The sequence below is a fragment of the Euphorbia lathyris genome, chromosome 6 (assembly GCF_963576675.1).
Source record: "Euphorbia lathyris chromosome 6, ddEupLath1.1, whole genome shotgun sequence".
Classification (NCBI taxonomy): Eukaryota; Viridiplantae; Streptophyta; class Magnoliopsida; order Malpighiales; family Euphorbiaceae; genus Euphorbia; species Euphorbia lathyris.
In genome coordinates, this window is record NC_088915.1 from 29,413,285 (window position 1) to 29,435,813 (window position 22,529).

The 22,529-nt window shown below is 36.0% G+C and overlaps 3 protein-coding genes across 8 annotated transcripts; 1 reads left to right on the forward strand and 2 right to left on the reverse strand.

Moving 5' to 3' along the window:
* Positions 1–106: 106 nt before the first annotated feature.
* Positions 107–4,654, reverse strand: LOC136232443 (replication protein A 70 kDa DNA-binding subunit A-like). Its single transcript, XM_066021621.1, has 2 exons — positions 4,205–4,654; positions 107–2,836 (listed from the first exon to the last, which is right to left on the reverse strand). The coding sequence occupies exons 1-2, from the start codon at positions 4,480–4,482 to the stop codon at positions 529–531; spliced, it is 2,586 nt and encodes an 861-aa protein (XP_065877693.1). The 5' UTR covers positions 4,483–4,654; the 3' UTR covers positions 107–528.
* A 3,157-nt stretch (positions 4,655–7,811) lies between these two features.
* On the forward strand, positions 7,812–14,901 carry LOC136232635 (uncharacterized). Of its 2 annotated transcripts, XM_066021890.1 has the most exons (5): positions 7,814–8,216; positions 8,905–9,035; positions 9,805–9,930; positions 10,148–10,275; positions 14,188–14,901. In XM_066021890.1, exons 1-5 carry the CDS (start codon positions 7,997–7,999, stop codon positions 14,492–14,494), a joined length of 912 nt encoding a protein of 303 aa, XP_065877962.1. In that variant the 5' UTR covers positions 7,814–7,996; the 3' UTR covers positions 14,495–14,901. The 2 variants fall into 2 exon arrangements, with proteins under 2 accessions (XP_065877963.1, XP_065877962.1); XM_066021891.1 differs by lacking the exon at positions 9,805–9,930 and having other exon boundaries at positions 7,812–8,216.
* LOC136232633 (protein CYCLOPS-like) lies at positions 14,801–17,958 on the reverse strand. Of its 5 annotated transcripts, XR_010690562.1 has the most exons (11): positions 17,582–17,958; positions 17,369–17,424; positions 17,128–17,296; positions 16,978–17,030; positions 16,343–16,905; positions 16,161–16,204; positions 16,040–16,085; positions 15,800–15,848; positions 15,587–15,666; positions 15,339–15,467; positions 14,801–15,255 (listed from the first exon to the last, which is right to left on the reverse strand). XR_010690562.1 is itself a non-coding variant. In XM_066021887.1 (10 exons), exons 1-10 carry the CDS (start codon positions 17,846–17,848, stop codon positions 15,132–15,134), a joined length of 1,500 nt encoding a protein of 499 aa, XP_065877959.1. In that variant the 5' UTR covers positions 17,849–17,956; the 3' UTR covers positions 14,801–15,131. The 5 variants fall into 5 exon arrangements, 3 of the variants coding, with proteins under 3 accessions (XP_065877959.1, XP_065877960.1, XP_065877961.1); XM_066021887.1 differs by lacking the exon at positions 15,587–15,666 and having other exon boundaries at positions 17,582–17,956; XM_066021888.1 differs by lacking the exon at positions 14,801–15,255 and having other exon boundaries at positions 15,341–15,467; positions 15,587–15,671.
* Positions 17,959–22,529: the final 4,571 nt, after the last annotated feature.

Below are 22,529 nucleotides of genomic sequence, written 5' to 3' on the forward strand. Positions count from 1 at the left end.
GTCACATTGAGCCCCTGAAAGGGTTATCACTAACTTTCTAAGTTCTAAAATAGGAATGGCATGTCTAATGATTTAAATAACCAGATTCTGCTAACGTACAGCAATCTGGAGCATAAGTGCAAGTTATATTATTTGTCAAAATCTAGGACCAGGCAAAAGATAAGTAGCAATTGCCAATGTTATTCAACACAAGCACAGTAAATAATTACATATCTCCACTACTCCGGAGAAGACTAAACTGAAAGACATTTTTTCTGCATGCTTTAATTTAGCAAAATGCAAGCTTAAAAACCTAAAAACTAGTAACAACTTGAACAATAATGGTAAAGGGAAGAAAGAAAACAAATTTTAGAGGCCAAAACATCTGCTTCTGAAATTGATAATACAGCTGTCTTCCGTGTTTCATTTGCTGAAGTCCAGAGTAAGACTTCTCCTAACATGTTTCATCATCGTCCCAACATCCTGTACAATCTATAGCTCGGGGTCCCGAACTACAAACACAGACACACCAACGCTACCACATAATCTTCAGAAGCCACCTACCTGTTGCTTTGATACACCCCCAAACCTCCCCGATGACATGTGAGTGCTACCATATGCTGCATTGCCACTACTTGGCCCGGGACAGTCTCTGGACCAGTGGCCCACTTGACCGCATTTGAAGCATTCACCTGTTTTACCACCACTACCAGTTGATCTATTGGCATAAATCCCAGTAGCAGGCTGCTTTGGAGCATTCATGATACTAGGGCAGTTTGAAGAGTTATGATTAGTGGAACCGCAACTGTTACAAGAAAGATTAGGTGTAGAGATTCTACTAGACTGGTTTCCATACTGACCCACTTGATTTGCTGGTACACCAAATTCTCTAGCAGCATAGCTACTATTACCTGCTTGATAATTTCCTAGTGGTCCACCTGCTCTACCTCCAATATTTTCAATTTGAGGCTTAATTCCTACAAGGTCAGACCGGGCAGCTTCAGCAGAAGAAGCAATATTTCCTGATTTAAACTTTTCCATCATGTCCAGAAGAAATCTAGAATGGGATGAATAGTTCATCTTTTCTGCCCTGAACACAGTGGATTTCACACGCTGCTCGTCACTGAAAGTTTCTTCCTTCACTTTCAACTTGAACACAAATCTACTGAACAAAACTTGTCGAAGAATTTTGGAAAAACTGTCATCATCTTGTTTATCATATTTTATGGAGTGCAGCTCTTTTGCAGATATACCCATAATCTCCTCACCACTCTCATCAAATGCAGTTGCCCATGTAATGCCAGTGTGATCCTGTATCTGAAGCTGGAGTATATATCTGTAGGCGCATTCATCCATAGACCTATCACACTTCTCACACCACCATTTACCATCCCCATTATTCGTGACCTTCTTGTTGCATGCCCGATCCCCAGCTATGATGGGGCAAGCTGTATAGCAGAAATTATCAGCCTTTACAAATATGACAGTCCCATTGACTGTGATCCAATCAGGCTTTTCAGAAGTTCCTAACTTCTCATCCTTAATTTGAGAAATAGTCTTTGGAACATCAACTCTGCCAGCACTTAGCATTTCTCTTGATATTGAGACAGAAGGGGCATTCTTACCTTCCCTTTCGAACCATTCTTTTAGGCTGCGAGCCTCTGGAAAATCAGGCTCCAAAAATAGCTGACTTGTAGCAATAGTACCAACTGCCTTCCCATTAAAATCATTGACCCTAGCAGTTTTAACAGCTAGAACAGGAAAAACACCCAAGTCACACATACTCTGCACTCTTTGTCCTTCTGTATTGCACAAATTTCCCCATAGGGTTAACTCAACGCTACGACCTGACATGTCTTTCAACTGGAGGGTTCTCTTCTGAGTTTCCATGCCATTTTTCCTCATTATCGAAGCCGTAGGAGTGATAGAACTTACAATACCAATTATATCCACAATGCTATTATTATCCATGCTCTCAATTTCACTTATGGAACGGAAATGAAATTGTTGCCTTGGGATTGAGTTGTCATCCTCAGAACATGGCTGAATGACTGAAGAGATCTCAAGAAATATTTCTAAATCATTATGTAGATGATTGAAGTTCTTCTGAGCAGGTTTCAAACTTCCCTTGGATATTAAGTAAACTTTCCCAGCTTCAATCTGATCATAAAATTGGTCAGCCACAGCATTGAAGCAAGTTACTCTAATTTCTCCACCATCAGAATCAAGAAGATCAAAAGAGAACACTTTACCATCGCCACGAGTATTATTGTAGTGTCTGAGTTCTCCTTTTGCTGTCACCCTTGCCTTAATCGTCCACCTGCCCTGATATGGATTGAGTGCAGAAATTGGCATTATTCTGGGGGGAGCTTCATTCCTAGCTACTGGTCCTCTATTAGAATACATTGGAGGTGGTTGTTGATAAGCTGACCTATTGGGGTATGAATAAGTGCCAGGAGTCTCACAGACTTCTTGTCTAGGGTTGCGAATGCTGGAAGCTTGTTCGTTGTATGACCTGTTAATTGGAGCTGTTCCATGGAGCCCTGTACCAGGGTCCACTTTCAGATGAGATGGAGGCGCATTTGTTGCACCATACCTTCCTGTTTCATAATTGTTGGAATTTAAACCACTCTGGAACTGATTCATTCTAGGATTTGGCAGAGATGCCCCAGCCAAATTTGGACTTCCAGCCACCCCACCAGCAAGATTGGCACCAAATGACGGAGAGTTTGTTGAATTGCTAACTGGCTGATCAGTGGAGGATTGCAAAGGCACTGAAGGCTTTAGTGTTGACACTGGATTCCCAATGAGACCACAATCATCAAGTATCACAACCAATTCCAGTATGATGATAATCCTGCTTTCAGTGACAAAAAAAGAATCATAATGTTAGAGAACATCAATATAAACAATTAAACAGGTGCAAGAACTAAGCAATGTTATATTGTTACTACTCAGAATCATCCTCTTCCTCCACTTGCATTACTACTACGTGATAATTCAAACTAAAATCTCAAAAGATCTAAAAGAACTGTGGAATAGTAGACTAAGAAGTACAGCATTGGGAATTTCACAAACTGTGAAAGGAAACAAAGAAGGAAAGAAGATATACTAGTTCTTTGGCATTTGTTGTCTAAACTATCACCCAAAGAATCCTTATGCAATGGCATGATAAAGCATCATATAACATATAACTCAGCACAAGATATTTTGCATTTCCCTAAGAACTATATGCAGGCTAATAAGGCATATACAGAAGAGAAAAGAGCCATATTTGCAGAAACCAACACTTGAGAGCAGTTTATCATGCACGAATAAAAGAATCTGATTTGAATGCAACCAAGGCATTGCAATTCCAATCCATGATGAAACAATTCAAGTGTAATATAATTCAAGAAAGGCAGTATATCTACTCATAACAGCTCTCATGCACGAATAAAAGAATCTGATTTGAATGCAGCCAAGGCATTGCAATTCCAATCCATGATGAAACAATTCAAGTGTAATATAATTCAAGAAGGCAGTATATCTACTCATAACAGCAGGAATGAAAAAAAGAAGCCAACAAAATATGGGTATCCTGTAGGAGCTCTTCTATATAAAAACATATTCTTGTGACATTAAACTTCCAAGAATTCCATATAAATCTAATTAAGAACGCCTTGCCTGAAGCAGAAAGCTCATAAAAATTCTCCATGTGATACAAAAATTACTCCGGGAAAAAAAATAAAACTCCCAATTAATTTTCAACTCAGCCCCAATTTTGAAAACTTTATTGTATTCCCTCTTTTAACTGAGATAAAAACAAAAATACTACGGCTAATTCATTGTTCTGTCAACCAATTACATAATAATTCCTAATTTGGGAAAATTAATATTTTGTTTTAATAGGGCACATCAAAATGAAAATGAAGATAGATTGTTACCAATATGTGATAATGATGATCATCCAAAACCAGGCACTTCACATACCCACAATGATAAGATAATCAGCAAATGATAGTAGCACAAGGAGAAAAACCTAATTATTAAACTGAATTATGAACCTATAGAATAAAATCAAAATTCAATCTTTAGAAAAACGAGAACCAATGAAGTAAAGACAGGCCCCAAATATTTCAACCCCAAGTGCTACACTACACTAAAATTATTCTGTCTTTTTAGGGTAAGAAGAAAACAATAGAACTAAATCAAAAAAAGTTTTAAGGGTTTAGTTTGTAATTACACGCGGCTCTGAACACTAGTACAGGTATACTGCAGCAGTTGAACAATAGAACCAGTGCGCAAGTTTCTGTCTTTAACCAAGTGGTTAATCTGAGTACCCAACATGGCTTGCTGCAAGTGAGTCCCATCTGATAGAATCAGGCGGAAGCGGTCACTCTGTTGCGGCTGTTTGGTTTGAACCTGTTTCAACTCCGTAACCTGCAATACCGGCTTCAGTTCCGCCGTTGCTCCGCTCATTATCTTGGCTATGGCTCCCTCCGTGAGATTCACCGTGTCCATTCAGTGCAGTGAAGAACGATAAAGGAGTAATTGGATCGAGAGGAAGTTGGAAAATTGGGAGAATTTCGCAATGAAAGGATGGGAAAGATTTAATTGCGGAATTTAAAACCCTAGAAATTAGAATGCCAGTCGCCAGGATTTTAGAGGGAAATGGAAGCACCTTTTAGCTTTTTGAAACCGCTTATGGACATGGGAGTCTCCGAAATACCCAATATATCCTTAAAAAGAGCAAATTCCAAATATTACACGTGGTTTAATGCGCAGGTGATTGAGATAATCGTGTGGTTGATATATTATAATGTAGAATATATAGCTTTTTATTGTATAAATCACAGTCACGACCGTGTACTAGAAGCTCGATTCAAGTTAATAACCACTTTCGATTCCAAGAATCACGGGTCAAATGGCTTTGAAGGATATCAAGCTCCGATATCTAGGTTCACAATATATCAACATGAGTCATGTGGTGGCCCACCCTACTCCACGATCCATAACCGTCTTCTACAGCTCAACATCATTATAAATAGAGCAAACTCAACTTAAGATAAACAATTTCATGACACATTTACATTCGAGCTTCAAATTACTTATTGTGTCCATCCTTCAGTCTTCTCCACGAACTCACTTAGGCATCGAAGCAGGTTCTTCGTACGAACGATCCTTCTTTGACTTTGCTTCTGTGTAGTTGCAGGTTGACACGTAGACTTACATGATTCAACCACGTCAAATTGGTGCGATGAGCATAGAACTGATACAACGATGACTCGTTTAAGTACACAGTTTATCGAAATCCCTTTCACTAGTGCACGCCCCATAATGGAGATCTAGAGAAACATTGAAGAAGAATAAGTACACCAGAATCATCGAGTCAGTAACAACCCAATCTTGGAAATGGTTGAAGAATATAAGCCTTAAAGCCCTAATAACAAAAGCTCTTGGGTGCAATCTCAAGGCACCTGGAAGAAAATCTTGACTCTATCTAGGAGGTCATTAGCATCACGAGGGAGGAGCATGCCATCCAAATGGCAGAAGTGAAAGAAAAATTAATGATAACATAAGAAACATTCAAGTACGTGAACAAACTTGAAGACACCAATTGCTCAATCGGACACCACACTGTTTGAAGATGATACCGTTGACATGACAGTTCTCTGAAAAGCTGAAAGAAATATTTGGACATCCAATCTAAAGGCAAATGAATCTCTCCCGTATGGTGCCACCGACCCGGACTCCCTATCCGGGAAACATGGGAGAAATGGATCAATCTCTCGTGAAATCAATCAAGATAAGAGAATGAAGATGACCCTCCTCAAATTGGCGGACACCAAACTCCAACCACAGACGGAACCGTCACCGATCGGCGGAATCCTGATCGTTTAAACAAGAAAGAACGACCAAACTCCTCACCCGTGAGCGTTGGACACCGAAAGAAAGGATCTCTCGATCAAATACATGGATGTCGAGGTTGAACTTGAGGCAATACGAAAGAGCTTGATAAGCTCATCAGCACAATTGCCGAGGCAAGGATCGACGCTAAATATCCTGACACCACAAAAGTAAAAATACCTCTATGTAACCGATGCCCCAATGGTTCAAATACCCACTATTGAAGGAGCACGATGGGACAATGGACCCCACTACTCATGTGAAGAATTTTAGGCGAGTCATGACACTACCATGGTAATGGATGCTGTGATGAGCTGCTTATTCCCTACCACTCTAAAAGGCATTGCTTCCTACTAGTATGAGTCCTAAGAGACTAAGACCATGTCTAAGCTCTTTTCTGATCACTTCTTCACATCCATCCTTGAAAAGCAAGAGCATGCAGGATCTCAACTAACTGGTCCAAAATGAGAAGAAAAATCTTAAGGACTATATGGAAAGATTCTAGTAGGAGGCAATCTAGATCATCCAGGCAACGGTATTACAGATGGAGCATAATTCCAAGAGCTTTTTATACTCAAGAAAGACCCATTGCACCAATGAATCAATATCTATCCCACAACTTATTTTGCAATTCTTTATAGATATATTAACATCATAATAAGTGATAAAAAAAACATCATAATAATACGTGTAAAATCAATTTTTACATGCATTTTTAGAGAGAGAAAATAAAGATAGTGAATATATTCAGAGAGAGAATGAAAATAAATTAAAGAAAGATGTGAGAGAATGGGAAGATGGTGAATTTAATATTTTGTTTTTGTTTTGAGGTTTGTTTGTGATAAATAGATAATAAAGGGGCCAATTTATAAAATAAAAGAGAAAAATAAATCTTTACCATTTGACTTTTGATTTTTTTTAACACCGTTAGTCAGTTTGTACTGATATTACTAACGGAATGAATTACAAAGTACGAGTTTGCAAACTTTTAAACCAAATAGTTTATATTTGAAAATCACCCAAACCACATGGTTTATTTTTATACTTTTTTCTGTTTTAAATTTATATGGAGTATGATATAAGACTTTTTTTTTTTTTCCATACACTGTTTATTTTATGTATGTATGATGGATTTGGTTAAAGCTCGATACAAGTTCGGTTTAGTTAACGTTCGGTCAAATTCAATCAAAGCCCACATCGAACAAAGCTCGATTTGAGAGGATCGCCTCGAGATATTAACGAGCCAATACCGAGCCTACCTAAATTCATGCTCTACTCGTTAACACCCCTAAACCCAATCACATATCGTCACCCCTAATTTTTTTTTTGTTAGTAACACCCCTAAACCCAATCACATATCGTCACCCCTAATTTTTTTTGTAAGGGTTAATCTTCGTCAACTTGGTTTAAAAAATGGATAAGTTCCTTGAAGTTATAAAGTGTCTTGTGACGGGCCAATATTGATTTTGGAATAAGGTACTAAAATAGGTCTATGGTTTTTGAGGAAGTATCAATTTAAATTCCACATATAAAATAACACCAATATATGCCTAACGTTTAAAAAATGGTACCAATTTAGGTATCGATAACGGAACGAGACACGTCATTGATATTACTCTGTTAAGTTCTGTCAATTGTACGTGAATGGAGAAATCATAACTTAATGGAGTAATATCAATGACGTGTCCAATCAGTTATCGATGTCTAAATTTGTACCATTTTTTAAAAGTTAGCTATATATTGGTGCTATTTTATAGTGGAGGCTAAATTGATTAATTTTGGATAATGTATAGATCACTTTAAACGGAGTTATTCTAAGCAAGGTGAAAAGCAAACGGTACATTCTATAGATTCAGAAGGCCAATTATGTTTTTTTAAGCCAAATTCATGGATCAAATATGTATTAAGCCTTTCTACAAGGTATTAAAAAAACTGAAAAATCCGAGAATAGAAAAAAAAAGGAACTTCCGTCTGTGCCACATTTTATTTTATTTAGTACTTGACGCGCGCACAGAGATAGTGCTCCTTCCGATCACCGGATAAATGATTCCGGTGGCCGGGCGTTGATGCATAAAAGCATACAGAATTCTGTAGGAGAAACCTTTGGAGTTCTGATTGGTGGTTAGTAATGGATTCTGAAGAAGAAAGAGAAATGGATTTAGAAATCCTACCGGAGAGGAAGAAGGGTTGCCAGTACGTAACATTTCGATTGATTTTAGCCCTTATTTTCTTCACTTTCCTCTTATTTTCTTCATCCATGTTCATAGCTTTTATATCAGTTCTATTTGGCCACTTATCCATCACTTCTCCCATCTATTTTCCATCTCAGTGTAGAATACTCTCCAGCAGTAAGTCTTTCTCTTTTTCTATAATTTACTTCTTTAAGTTTGGTTTATTTCCATTCCCAACTTTGTTTCATCGGGGATAGTGGTTTACGTGTCTGTTCTGTTGCTAAATATTAGTCACTGAATTGCGTGGATTTTAGTTTGAATTCTTATTGAATTGCAAGGAAAAATGAAATCATGACAGATTTTCATTTCTCCTATCCAATGAAACATATATAACAGTTTAAGCTCCAGTTGAACCTCTAATTTCGTGTTCCTCGTAGTTGAAAAGCTTCAGCTCGTATGAATGGTTTGTAAAAGTAAATGGTGACTAGTTCAATTTAGGTTACAATATGTTTTCTTGACTTGCAAAAAGCTAAACATCCATCCTTTCCATATAAATAGAAAATGTAACCAGCTATTGAAGTTTGCACCACCAAGACAAGGCAAATGATTTCAAGCCCATGCTAAGTTGCTCTATGTCTTTCCAACTCGTCCTTTTTTAGCTGTCACCAATCACATAAGGTTTAATGCAATGTCTTGAGTAGAGTAAGATTCTTCTATGCTGCCTTTAATGGACTTCATTGACCTGCAGATGAATTTATGTGTACAGAATCTTTATACGGTTTCCTCCAGTTGGCTCTGTTATTTCTTATTTTGCTTTAGAATTTGAAATTTCAAGCATAATTTAGGCTGCTTTATATTCCTCTAGGTGTGGATCTGAAATCATCTAAGGTTTGCGAACTTGGGTTGCTGAATTTTAAAGCCAAGCGTGTCTTCTACCCTTTTGAAGGAAGTAAATTTCGATGCCGTTATGATTACTATTGGGCATCGGTGTTTGAGGTGATGTACCTTTTACTGAAGACTATTCGTGTTCATATTTGTTCCAAAACCATCACAATAACAGAATCAAGAAATGTATAAAATCCAATGCATCTGGGTTGTTTGATTTTGTTTCTTTACACTTACATGCACGTATGGTACGTTAACTTATCATATTATTTGCACAATGTACATTTGCTTTTAGCATGATGGTTATATTTGGCATTTAATCCTAAACGACAATATGTAATCTGGATTGTATGATTTGATGCTTCAATTAGCATCAATATAGCTCATCAATTTTTTCCAGCATGAGTTCTTGTCATTTAGACAAGTTCAAACAATGCAATGACTAAGAATTTTGTACAGATTTGATCCCTTTACATCACGTCAATATAGGTTTCCAAAGCAATACCTAAGGATGCTTTTCTGTTCCTTTAACCTAAGATTCTCACCTCACTTCAGAACAAATACAACTCTTGATGCATTGTGCATAACACATGGAGTATAAAGATTAATAATATCACTAACAACACTTAATCATATGACCCCTGCTTCAAATTTGGTTTAGGCAAGTTTCGTTGGAACTAATGACCTTGATTAACCTTTTTCACGTGTATCATGAGTAAAAAAGCAGTAGGAACTAGAATGAACAGTGCAGCTGCAATAAATGCAATTGTGCTAACTTCCATAATCTTTGAATTATTCATGTGCTGACTATGTGTTAGTTTCATATTGGGTTCGGTGATATATTATGTTCTTAATGTTCATTTTCCTTATGTAATCATAGGTGGAATATAAAGACTATTCTTTGGGTCAGACACGACTTGCTTTTGCAGAGGCTCCAAATGAAGCCCTTCCTATAAATTGTAGGCCTAATTTTGGTTCTGTATGGTTGACCAAAGATAAATTTAAGGTGGGACTTGCAAAACTTCTAATTTCACTTGTGTTTGAATTTAGGAATCACTGTCTGTCATCACTTGAGTAGTTATACATCTGCTGAAATGATGTACATATTAATAAGCTGTTAGACACATCTAACGTCACATGTGTACATGGTTTAACAGATTTTTGGGGTCAAACTTTTATGAAGACCTGGACTATTATTTTACACTTTCTACTCTTCTTTTCAGGTTAACAAAACATATGACTGTTGGTACACAGTTGGCTTTTCCAAAGTGAGTCTGTATCCTGATGGCTTCTTTCCATGTCAAGCAAAAGATCCATCTATAATTGAGATGATGAGACGCTATATTGTTCTGTGAGTAGAAGGTCCTTTCCCCTTTGAATGATTTTCTTCTGTTTGTTTTGCATCATAAACGCCTGCTATTTACTGGCTCCCTTTTTTCATTATTATTCTTTTGGCGGTTGGAGGGCGAGCCTTGGCGCAACGGTAAACGTTGTTGTCGTGTGACCAAGAGGTCACGGGTTCGAGTCTTAGGAGCGGCCTCTTGCCAAATAAATTGGCAGGGGAAGGCTTGCCCCTAGTACACCCTTGTGGTGGGACCCCTCCCCGGACCCTCGCTCAGCGGGGACGCGTAGTGCGACCGGGCCGCCCTTTTATTCTTTTGGCGGTTGGCGAACCCATGAAAAAAGGAACATGACTTGTGCTTTACTGATAGTGCATGCATCCTTAGAGAAATCAGCGAAAGTTTTCTGTTGGGCTAATTCTCCTGTTTGGGTTAAAAATTGTTTTTACTTGTTTTTTTTTTTTTTTTTTTTTTTTTTTTTGTTGCAAAGCTTGTTGGCTTTAATTTTGAACTTCTATTTATCATCTGACTCTAATATACGAATCAGGATAGACATCTTTTTTCCTTTTTCTTTTTGGTAATTTTTTTTCACATTGTGGTTTTATTGATTAAGCTTAAGTAGAAGAAACACAAGCTGAAAACCTGAGTTACCATTGCTGTTAAAAGTGCCTGAGGTTTTTGCCTAGCCACCTAGGTGAGGCAGGTAGAAGTGCATTATATGCTAGTTCTCAGGTGAAATTAATATAAATTATGCTGTTCAATAGTAAAAAAAAGAAGTGCTGACATAGACCTGGTTTATTTGTGATTTTGAGATGTTAAGGAAGAGGATATCATAATATTTGCACATTGATATTGATGTAAAGTTGGATTGATGATCTTGTCATATTTTTGCGGTAAATTCATATTGCACAGGTGTTTGTACTAGTTGTATGCAATGGTTATGAATCAATATTAAGTCTATACATTTGGATTCACTTTTGTGACCTTTGGAGAAAACTTGCGGTTTCATCTTTTGGTAGATGATATGCATTGTTTCAAGTTGCGTGTGATCAAGTATCTTCTAGGAAAGTGCTGAGGATAGTAAGGGTGGTTTTATAATCCAGAAATAAGATAGGGCTCAGATAAGAACCTTATATTGCATGTATAATTTTATATCTACTGTAGGAAGGGGCATTTGAAATATGTGTTCTGAGAAGCATGAGGCCAAAATGGAACTTTGGCTTGTCACATGAATTCATGAGAATTTTAGTATTACATGAAATCAAGAAGCTAGTTCTGCAAAGCTCTTATTTCTATGGAAATAAAATCCGGATGAAATTTAGTGCATTGGAGTTAGGTTAATTTTCTATAATGCAACTTTGAGAAATTCAAGTTATATATTGGAGTTTTCAAGTTGCCTCCATTCAGTTGAGAAACTTGTGTCTAAAGAGATATTTGAGAAAAATGCCCGTAAAATGTCAAACCTGTTCTTCCTTATTTATAAGTTTATAATAAGTACAAAATTGGATGGTCAAGAAATAAGTACCTATAAAATAACTTAAAAAACTGGGAAATTTGAGTATGAACTTGCAAAACAGGAATTTGTAGGATAGAGAAAGAACTTAGAACAGACCAGACTATGAAGCACCGATACGGGTACGCATACGACGCATACGGGTGCGGGTACGCGTACGGGTACGGCAAACGGCATTTCTAAAAAATATGAGATACGTGTAAAGCGGGGATACGGCAAATTTTATATATAATTAATAATATATATATCATTTATAATGAAAATTCAAAAGATACATAAATATATAAATCACAAATCATATTCATAAAGTCATTATAAAAACACAAATAATACTCTCAAGTCATTGTAAAACCACAAATAACATCTATAATATTAACTAATAAGTCATTAATTCATAAAAAAGCAAACATTTAGTACTTAAAACTACTTGAACTATCGAATTTAAAAAACTATTTTAATGTATCTTCATGTTCTTCATCTATTTCTCCTTCATCTATAAACACCAATGCCTCAAATTCCGGCTCATCAAGAGATAGATTGGCAATCTCAAGGATCCCTGCACCATGTATATACCAGTAATCTTGGATTATTTCATTTTAATCCTTCTATTTACTAAGTTTTTTTAAAAAAAACCCTTATACTTTCAAAGTTTTTTTAGAAAAACCCCTAAAGTATCCCCGACGTGTCCCTGAAGTGTCCCCGGCGTGTCCCCGCGTATCTCCTCATTTAAAAAAGAAAAAGAAAAAAGGGGATACTTCCCAGGCGAATCCCGTACGTATCCCGGCGAATCCCCGCACCCGGAGTATCGGATACGCGTACGGTGACCTCCGGGAAGTATCGGTGCTTCATAGACCAGAGAAAGATATTTTAGTTTGTGATTTGTGAAAGATTACTGCAGCATATTTATATAAATGGAGAAGTTTCAGAGTGAGTTTTGGTATTAGGAGTTGCATCCATTTCCTCTGTCCTTTGGTTATCTCCGACTGCAACTGCTTTGAGTCGCATCATATCCCAATATGTAAATGCCCTCATCTCTGTATTTTGGTTTATCTCAGATGTTATATTTGCTGCACATAAAGATCGAACTACTCCTTTGATTATTCCTACTCCTTTTCCCTTCAAATAAGGATCGGCCATTACTGCAATTGGGCCCTGTTTACCTCTGCTCTTTTTTTTTTTTTCCTGAAATGAAATGCAATCGTTTCTTTTTTTTCTGGGAAACGCATTTCCCAGACAGATTTGCGTATCCAACTTCTGAATATTAGGGAAACGGCCCCGAAACGTATCCCAGCCGTTTCTGTATCCGAACCGTATCAGAAACGTGATACGCAGGCATGTTGACGTTTCCGTGCTCCATAGCTTTAAGGTCTACAGAGCTGAATTATATTTCCGGAAACATGATATAACTACTAGAATATAAGAGATATAGCTTGTTTTTGGAAAAGTATTTATATTTATGTATGTTGTTGTATATGTATTTTAATTTGTAGTCGTCAGATGTATGTGTACCTATTGTTGGTACTGGAAAACACTTATGGAGCCCCCATAGTGGTTGAAATGTTGGTTTTTGAGTTTATACAATCGTACATAAACCAGCTGTGGCATATCTCTGGTGAAATCTGCTCTACTATCTTTGCTTATACCACTGCAAGTTATTCCCATAGAGGCAGCCTGCTAAAGTCTCTTTTTATCAATGAAGATTATAAATTTCATGTTTACATGTGCAATTTTTGTTAGATGATTGGCATTGTAGATACAAGTATAAAAAAAGCTGCTTGATTATTGCATTTTGAAATTTTTGATTGCTCTCTTTTCTTGGAAATGCTCAAAAAATTTCTAATTTACAGAGGTTCTGCTATTTTGAATTGCTGATTTGTTCAGATGGGTGATAGCGTCGTTAGTAATCTGGCCCTGGGTTAGTCTTAAGTTTGATACAAGGGAGTGAGAATTGACTGGCCTGGTTTGATTTGACTTTTGAAGATATAGCCATATATTTAGTGCGATGGAGAAAATGAATCCTCTATTGGCCTCAATGAGTTCCGATGGAGGTCTGATTTAGTTGGGTCGAGCACAGCTGCATATGATGTTTATACGATTTTGCATTTTTGCTAAAATCTGAAGAATCAACCTGCTGGGTTTGAAACCAGTCTGGAAGAATTAATTGTTCATGCTGCTTTCTAGCTTGCCATGTGGCATTTGCTTACCACTTTATATCTTCTAAGTAGCTATTGTTTTGCTGATATACATTTTGTCCTATTTGCTCCTTTGTTATTTGATTAGTACAGTGCAAGAGTTCCCAAATTTAATGTTTGTGGTTGAAAGTAAAGTTGGGTTTGGTTGTTCTTGAAATGATCAATATGCAAATCTTGTGAATAACGAGCATCTGTCTGCCTTTTATCTGTCTGCTCAGGTTCATCAAGTCCTGGTTTGAGCAAAAGAAAGCAAAGACTAATGAGTGGATGTTGGGAGCTGTAGGAGGAATAGTGGCTGGTTTTTTAACTTCCGTGATCTCTGTGAAGCTCATAAGTATCTTACGTCTTATGAAATCACGGTTGGCTCAAACATATATTGCACAGTTGGTTGCAACAACCATTCAAATGATCTTCTTGAGGCGTGCTTGTTTTCTTGTAGCATACTTCTCAGTTGTGGGTTGGTTAGTGATCCAGTATGGAAAAAGGCTTGGCATTCCCGAGATTTACAGAATATATTATTACTAAGTGAGCATTCGGCTCAAGCGGTAATTCTCGCTGTTCCTTCTGTTACTTGGACTCTGCATCCGTGGTTGCAGTAATACACTCGCACTGAAAGGATGTGCAACTAAATGGTTGCTTGTTGTATCATATGTGTGGAACATTAAGGTAGGTGGCTCTGTTATGATTTGTTAGTCCGGCGGCTTAAGCTACTGAAATATCATTCCGGGGATGAAATTTTGTACATCTGAATCTTGAGAAATTGTAATATCCAAATACATGCATATGTGGAGCAAATAATGCATAAAGCAGAGAAAATGAATCTTCAGTGTATAGTAGGATACAAAACAAAACTATGTACCAGCTGAGGAATATAAGTATGTAGAGAAAATGTACATCTTTTCACCAGACTTATTGTGAAATCTTTGCCTGTATTTCTTTCTTGCTATTATTTCTATGAAATGCTTGAATGGCTTGGTAGAATCAGTAGATTTGCAAATTGACACATAGCAAGAAGCACCTTGGATATGCAAAGGTGAGATGAAATCTGCATCTTCAATCTTGGAACAAATAAGTCATTCTTATAAATAGGTATATTTCTTTTCTTACTACACAGAACATCAGTTGTATTGTATGTAAGATGAGCAGGATGAAGATTAAGTTGTCACAATTTGCCCGTCTCTGAGAGGATCCTCTCGATTTCTTCGAGAAGTCTTTCTTTTTCATCTGCTAAATCTTCATTCTTTTGCTGAAGCTCTTCTATCTGCTTAGTCTGTTCAGAATCCTTCCTGAAATTCATTCATTCACAAATGTATAAACCACAGAAACCCAGAATATATAGAAAAAATCCCAGATAATTATTTGTAGCTACCTGTTCATGAAAGACAAATTAAGTTTGAGAGAGCGCACTTCCTTTTCAAGATTTTCACAGCGCTTTAAGACGGATTGCATATCAGATGGTATAGCAGGGGTTGAATTCCTTTCTTTTGCTTCTGCCATTCTGCATTATCAATATATTCATTCAGTTTAACCCAAAAGCATTTAGAAACTCTTCGTGTTCATTTAAAATCTCTGATAAAATCTCATTATAGGAGATGAAAGATTCAAACTGGAACTAACCCTCAGGATAATTTAAACGACCCATAGATTGCAGAATCATACATCTCAACTGGGTTGAAGGAATGATGCAACAGGAATGCCTAAACTACAAGGCAGGGGCATGCTCATATTCACTAGTGTATCAAAAAGATATTCAGAAATATGACACCTAAAAGCAACCTATTTCCTGAAGCAGAAAATAGTAAAAAGATGAATGAAACATTTTTAGCTTACTTTCTCGATCGTTCCACCCTTCGTTTTTTAGTTGGATCTCCCTTCTCCACTGCATAGTTTACATTTGTCAGAAAGCATCCTATAATTTTTTTTTTTCTTTCACTTATAAGCAATTGTAGCGTTTTTACTAGAATGGCAAGGTTTAAGGTTTGATCTGATCTACTTTTTTTCAATCTGTTTCATGGTTTTAAAATAAAATGGAGGACTAGTAAGAAACTAATGTGCAAAAGCTGAAGTTACCTGAACCAGTTGATGTTACAGATCCATACCGGACTAGCCCTCCTCTCTAAACATAGCATCAAGTATATCAGTAAACAAACAATTCAATATCTTTGATTCAACATTTCAGAAACTAGTTTACCTTTCTGTCATCCTTCAAGTTTTCAATTATCCTTTCTCTAAAATCTGCAATTCAATTCGAATAAAGAATATCAAGTTCGCATCTTGTATATTGCGGAAAAGTTGTTTGGGAGCCTTTGAGGTCCTCTCCAGCTATAATTCGGATTCAACCGGATGAATAAGTACCAAAAATAAAATACATGCCTTTGGGTTGAGGGCCTTTTTCTGGAGTTTTGTTGTTTTCAACTGGTTTGTCACTCATGCTTGAAATGCTTGGACCATCACATGCATCAAAACCAGATGAAAGCACTGGTGCAGCAGCAGAAGATTCACTCTGAGACGCTTCTCTCGAAAATGTTGACAGTTGATGAATTGGATTTGACATGGTTGGATTAACAAAACCTACAAGATCCATCATCTCTGCATCATTAACGTGGGTGGAGGATATTTCTTGAGAAGTTTGTGCTTTTTCTTGATCATAGTTGATCACTACTTGTTGAGGTTGAGCTTGATCATGATAAATTGCAGTATTTTGTTGCTCAAATTGGTTGCCAAGCTTCTTCCTTTCCAGTGTTCCCTTTAGCATGCTTACAACAGAAGAAACTCTATCAACATCTCCCATTTGTGGAGCTGGATTCAATATAGACATGAATTCACTGCCTGTTTGATTCCCAATATCATCAATTGGATCAGCAAACCCTTGCCTCAAATTGCTTGGCCCGTTTCCAGAAGATGTCTGAGCACTTTGCATTGCAGCATACCTCTTTCTGCAAACAACATGAATCTCATTGTGAGTTATAAGAAAAGAAAAGAGAAAATACAAAATCCTGATACCATACCTTAGCTCAGAGGATCGGCTTCTTGTCATTGGCTGAGAAGTATGAAACCAGGCCTGCATTTAGCATCAAGAGCCATAAACTAAAATATCAACAGAAACTTGATATCCTGCACATGACAAAATGAACAAAAAAACAAAAACAAAAACAAACCTTGGCAAGATACAAGTTAGTAGCTTGGGCAGTTATTTCAATGGAATTCCTGTGATTGAGGTGAGAAGATGGAGTATCAGCTACTGGATAATCATTTTGTGTATATATTACATCATTGCTTCTTTTCTTTTGCAGGGCTGCTGGTGTATTTGCTAGTTCAGTAGATATCCTGCACTTCACAAAATCTCCATTTTAGCATAGTTCCAACTTCCAACTATGAATCAAATATACTAAAGATTACCTCTTTGATGCTTGTCGGGTTCGGTGTGCTATGCTTGCTGAATTGCAGTCATGATTCTGTAATATAAATTCAATAAACTAGATCAGATCAATTGGGGAAAAGAATCCCAAAAGTTCATAGTTAAAGAAACACAATTTCTGATTCTGAAATGATTATGATCATATGTGTAATTAGCTAATTCAATAACAAAAGAAGTGAAAGAAAAGGGGTTGCCTCTCCATTAGTAAGCCAGGTTTTGAAAAGCTCTTCACTGTCAATGCGAAAGTTATGGTGATGATGAAGAAGATGAGAAGAAATATTCTTGAAGCCTAACATTTCCATAGTAGGAACAGGCATGCTAACTGAATTCTCCATTAATGATTTCAAAAACATATCTTCACTTGTGTTCCTATACATCTCTGAATACCCTTTTCCTCCTCCTCCTGCTTCTCCCATTTTCTCTTCTCCTCCAACTCCAACTCCAACTCCAACTTCAATCATTGACTCTTCTGTTATTCTTTTTGCTTTAATATCTTCTGCTGCCTTTCACTCCTCTTAACCAATTTTATAATCTTCAGATTATTCTAATATTATTTATAAATCAACTATACTATTTCAGAGCTATACAATTTATACATATAACTATGATTTATAATATAGTATATTTATATCTATAATGTGAATGTGAACTTTTTAAAAATTTAGTTAATTGGTTCATATGTAAAACAAGTTGATCATAGAATACGTTAAGAAAAGCTGACTGATTCGGAATCTTTGACCAAACACGATAATCATATGGAACCAAAACCAGCTACGGCCATTTTATTTCTTATTAATAATAAATTTATAAAACTTGCTCAATGGAATGGAGAGGACTATTTACCTTTTTAAGACCCATTTAAATACCAATATATACTCTTTCAATATATTTTTCTAAAAAATATCCTTACTCGCATAAACACATCATCTTCTCATTGCTATTTGATTTTGTGATGATTTAACATGGATTAAAGGTCTTATATTTGGTGAGAATTAGCTAGTTTTAATAGGTATAATGATTCTTTTCGAACTTATATGAGTTGTATTTGTGCTATTTATGCGTTCAGGACTTTTCATGATTTTGCTTCTCATTTTATGATTTGCTTAACATTTTATGATTTTGTGAATTATATTTTATGATTTGTGAAGCTATATCACATATAAATTACGTTCGAATTTGGTGATTTACCAAACTATACCATATATTGGGAAGCCTCTTTTTGTAGACACCTTACTCTCTCTAAAGAAACTGAACTTCCAAAACTTCAACTTCTGGCTTTTTTTTTTTTTTCAATCAATCATTTGGACGGTCAGATTCCAACAAGTCTAAATCAATGTAAAGATCTTACGCTACTCAAATTTGTAAGGAATACACTCACTGAAAGCATACCAACATGGCGTTTGGTATTCTATTGGGATAGAGATAAATGTTGGGATATGGATAAAGATAAATGGTTGGGATAAGGATAAAAATATGATAGTCGAGAATTATTATTCAATGTTTGGTATGTGGGATAAGGATAGTGATAAAATAATACATTTTACTATTTTAACCCTATTTAAACTACATAACATTAATTTGAGGGATAAGATGGATTTTTCCATCCTATTAAAATCGCAGATGATATTGTGTTGGTTGATGAGACGAAAGAAGGAGTGGAGAGGAAGTTGGAACTATGGAGACAAACTCTAGAATCTAAAGGCTTTAAGTTGAGCCGAAGTAAGACAGAATATTTGGAGTGTAAGTTTAGCGGCCATAGGAGTAGGGAGGCAGGGATAATCACCCTAGATGGGAGAGTTGTTCAGGAATCGGATTGCTTCCGATATTTAGGATCTATTATCCAAACGGATGGAGAAGTAGATGGAGATGTTGCTCATAGGATTAAAGCGGGTTGGTCGAAGTGGAAGAGTGCTACGGGTTTCCTTTGTGACCCCGGCATGCCTAATAGATTGAAGAGAAAATTCTACCGGACGGCAATTAGACCAGCATTGTTATATGGTACGGAGTGTTGGGCAGTGAAACACTGCCATATCCATAAGATGTCGGTGGCGGAGATGCGTATGTTGAGATGGATGTGTGGTCATACGAGAAAGGATCGGGTGAGTAATGAAATAATTAGGACAAAAGTAGGGGTCACATCTATTGAGAATAAAATGAGAGAAAACTGACTAAGGTGGTTTGGCCATGTGAGACGTAGAGCGCTTGATGCGCCGGTTAGGAGAACCGAAGAGTGGCAAAGGGATGTAGTGGTGAGGGGTAGGAGAAGACCTAAGCAAACTTGGAGGAGGGTGATCGAGAGTGATATGAGTTTACTGGGAATTGAGGAAAATATGGTAGTGGATAGGACGGAGTGGAGGGCGCGAATTTGTGTCGCTGACACGACTTGATTTCACGGTTTTATATGATGGTTCATGTTAGCCGACCCCGAATCATTTCGGGACTAAGACTTTGTTGTATTAAAATCGCAGGAGCTTATCCCAACTCCTTATATCACCCCCTCCTGGGTATAGGATTTGAGGGATAAGAAGCTTATATTTCCTCCGTCTCACTCTTTTTTATCTTCCAAACACACAGGATAACGTATCTCGTGTTTTTTTATCCCTATCCCACCTCCTATATCCCTTCTAACAAACACCCTGCAAATGACATTAACAATATATCTCAACTTGATTATTTCAATTTGGAGGCAAATAGATTGATGATAGGCCTCGTTCCTTCTTCTTCGGGAATGAAAATGAAGTTGTAGAATTTAATGGATAATGATAGAAGAATTAAAGAATGGAGTTATGAAAATGAATTGGGATAATTTGGTAGGTTGGGGGATAGGAAGTTGAAAAGTTGAAGGGTATTTTGGGTATATGAGTTGGAAATATCTAATTTGATAGTATGTGTTGAAACGAGTCTAGAAATGTAGATGAACTTCTCTAAAAGCCTAGTTTTGTAAATTTCTCTTTATATATTAGGTTTAAACTCATATTTAGCCCCGTGTATCCAAAACTTTATCATTTTCTCTATGTGGTATCATTTGGTAACATTTGTCTCTTGAGTATTTTCATAAGTAACATTTAAACAATTTTGGATGGAAAACTAACCGCTTTGTTAAATTTTTAGAGCATTTCCAAGAGATTCTTAGGGGGTATTGTTTCAACTTTTCGGTGGAGCGTTTAGTGTTTTGCTTCAAACCCAGAAAATATATCGTTTGGTTAAGTTTTATAACCGCATCGTTTCACATTTTTTCTGAAAATTGCAAGGTTTTGAAGCTTTTAATGAACAACCGTTTATTTGTAGTTATTTGTTATTGGCAAAATTATCATTCTTATCTACAAAATATGTTTCTTTTTTAACATTATTTCTATTTCTATAACACAATTACCGAAAGAACAAAGTTTTGTTGCGTTCAATAAATTTTTTATTTTTTTATTTAGATTATTTTGTTAATTTGTATAATACATTTTTTTTATTTTATAATTTTTTTTATTGATTAATTTAAAACATATCCATATTATACATTTTAAATACTAGGTTAATATAATTTTACCATACACTAATAATTAAACAACAAATAATAAACAACTAGCAGCAACAATAACAACAATTTACTGCAACCGCAAACAATTAAGAGCAATAACGACAACTATTAGCTAACACCTGAACCAAACAGACTCTTAGTTCGCTCTCTAAAAATAATATAAACAATTGATTCTTAGTGATTTGAGGAGTGATTAGTACATATCATCTCCAACAATACTTCACATATTCACTCATTTATCATTAAAATTAGGGATAAGGTACAACAATGCCCCTAAGTTTTCAGCCAAGAACAATTTTACCCCTAACGTCTAAAATGATGCAACTTTACCCCCAATGTTGGTAGTGAAGAGCAATTTTACCCATAAAATTGACAAATTAGATCAATTTCACACATTATTATAAAATGCAGATATTTTATTTCTTATTCTGCACCAACTGCATGTGTGTTGATTCTAAAAAAAATTCATATTTTTTTATGATGATTTAATAATAGATTTGAAAATTAAAATTTTTAAATTCGGTGAAATATTTGAATTTTTTGTCCATCTCGTATAAAATGCAGTATATTTTTTAATTTTTTTTCTCGTTTAATCATATGTTTGTGACTTGTTACTAATTAGTGATAAAATGACGCACATGTGAACTGTAGATGACAAGATTCATGACCGAGAAAGACAATTTGATGAATTATTTCTCAAATTGACCTAACTTCCTAACTTGTCAACATTAAGGGTAAAATTGCTCTTGGTTGTCAATGTTAGAGGTAAAATTGCATCATTTTAAACGTTACGGGTAACATTGTTTCTAGCAGTAAACGTTAGAGATATTTTTGCACATTATCCCTTAAAATTATTAGGTATTGTTATATTTACTAATAATGAGAGGAGTCAGAATACTCAATAATAAATTATGAATAAAAGATGAAATAAGGTGTCACTAAGAACTTTTCAATAATAGAGAGAATGAAGAACTTCTTAAAGGGTGTTTGGTACGAGAGATAAATGTGGTGAGATAGGGATAAATTGTTTAGCTTAGTCATATGCGTCGGAAAGTTAATATCGAGTTCTACTCATTTCACATTCTTCCAAGACCTAATTGGCTTTCGATTATAATTAACTGACTCTTTAAACTTCTAAGACTTTTCTTCCCCAAACATTATCATGGTTCTCCGTATACATTGGGATCTCAGCTCCATTGTCTACACCCATCTGATAGCACGCCAACTTCACACTTATTCATGCCTAGAATATTAATTAGAGCAAATATAGTTTGCGCTTCTATAAACGTCTTAAGCACTACAAATAAAAATCACTTGTAGCCGTAAATGTATCTCTCATTCTCAAGTTTTAAGAATTATAAGAATTATATTTCTCTTTATCTTCTTCTAAAACCTCTACTAGCTTAAGTATCAGTTCAGGTAACGATTTCTCGTCCCTTTTGATTTCTTCTTCTCTTTATCTCTCCTCACCTTTCATCCATGTTATTGATGACTTAGATATTAACATATTATACATTTTTAAATATATAAATTTTCATTATTATAAAAAAATGGGAGGCTAAACTAAGAAAAATGATTAACAAACTTTTAAAAAATGTATTGAAATAATATAT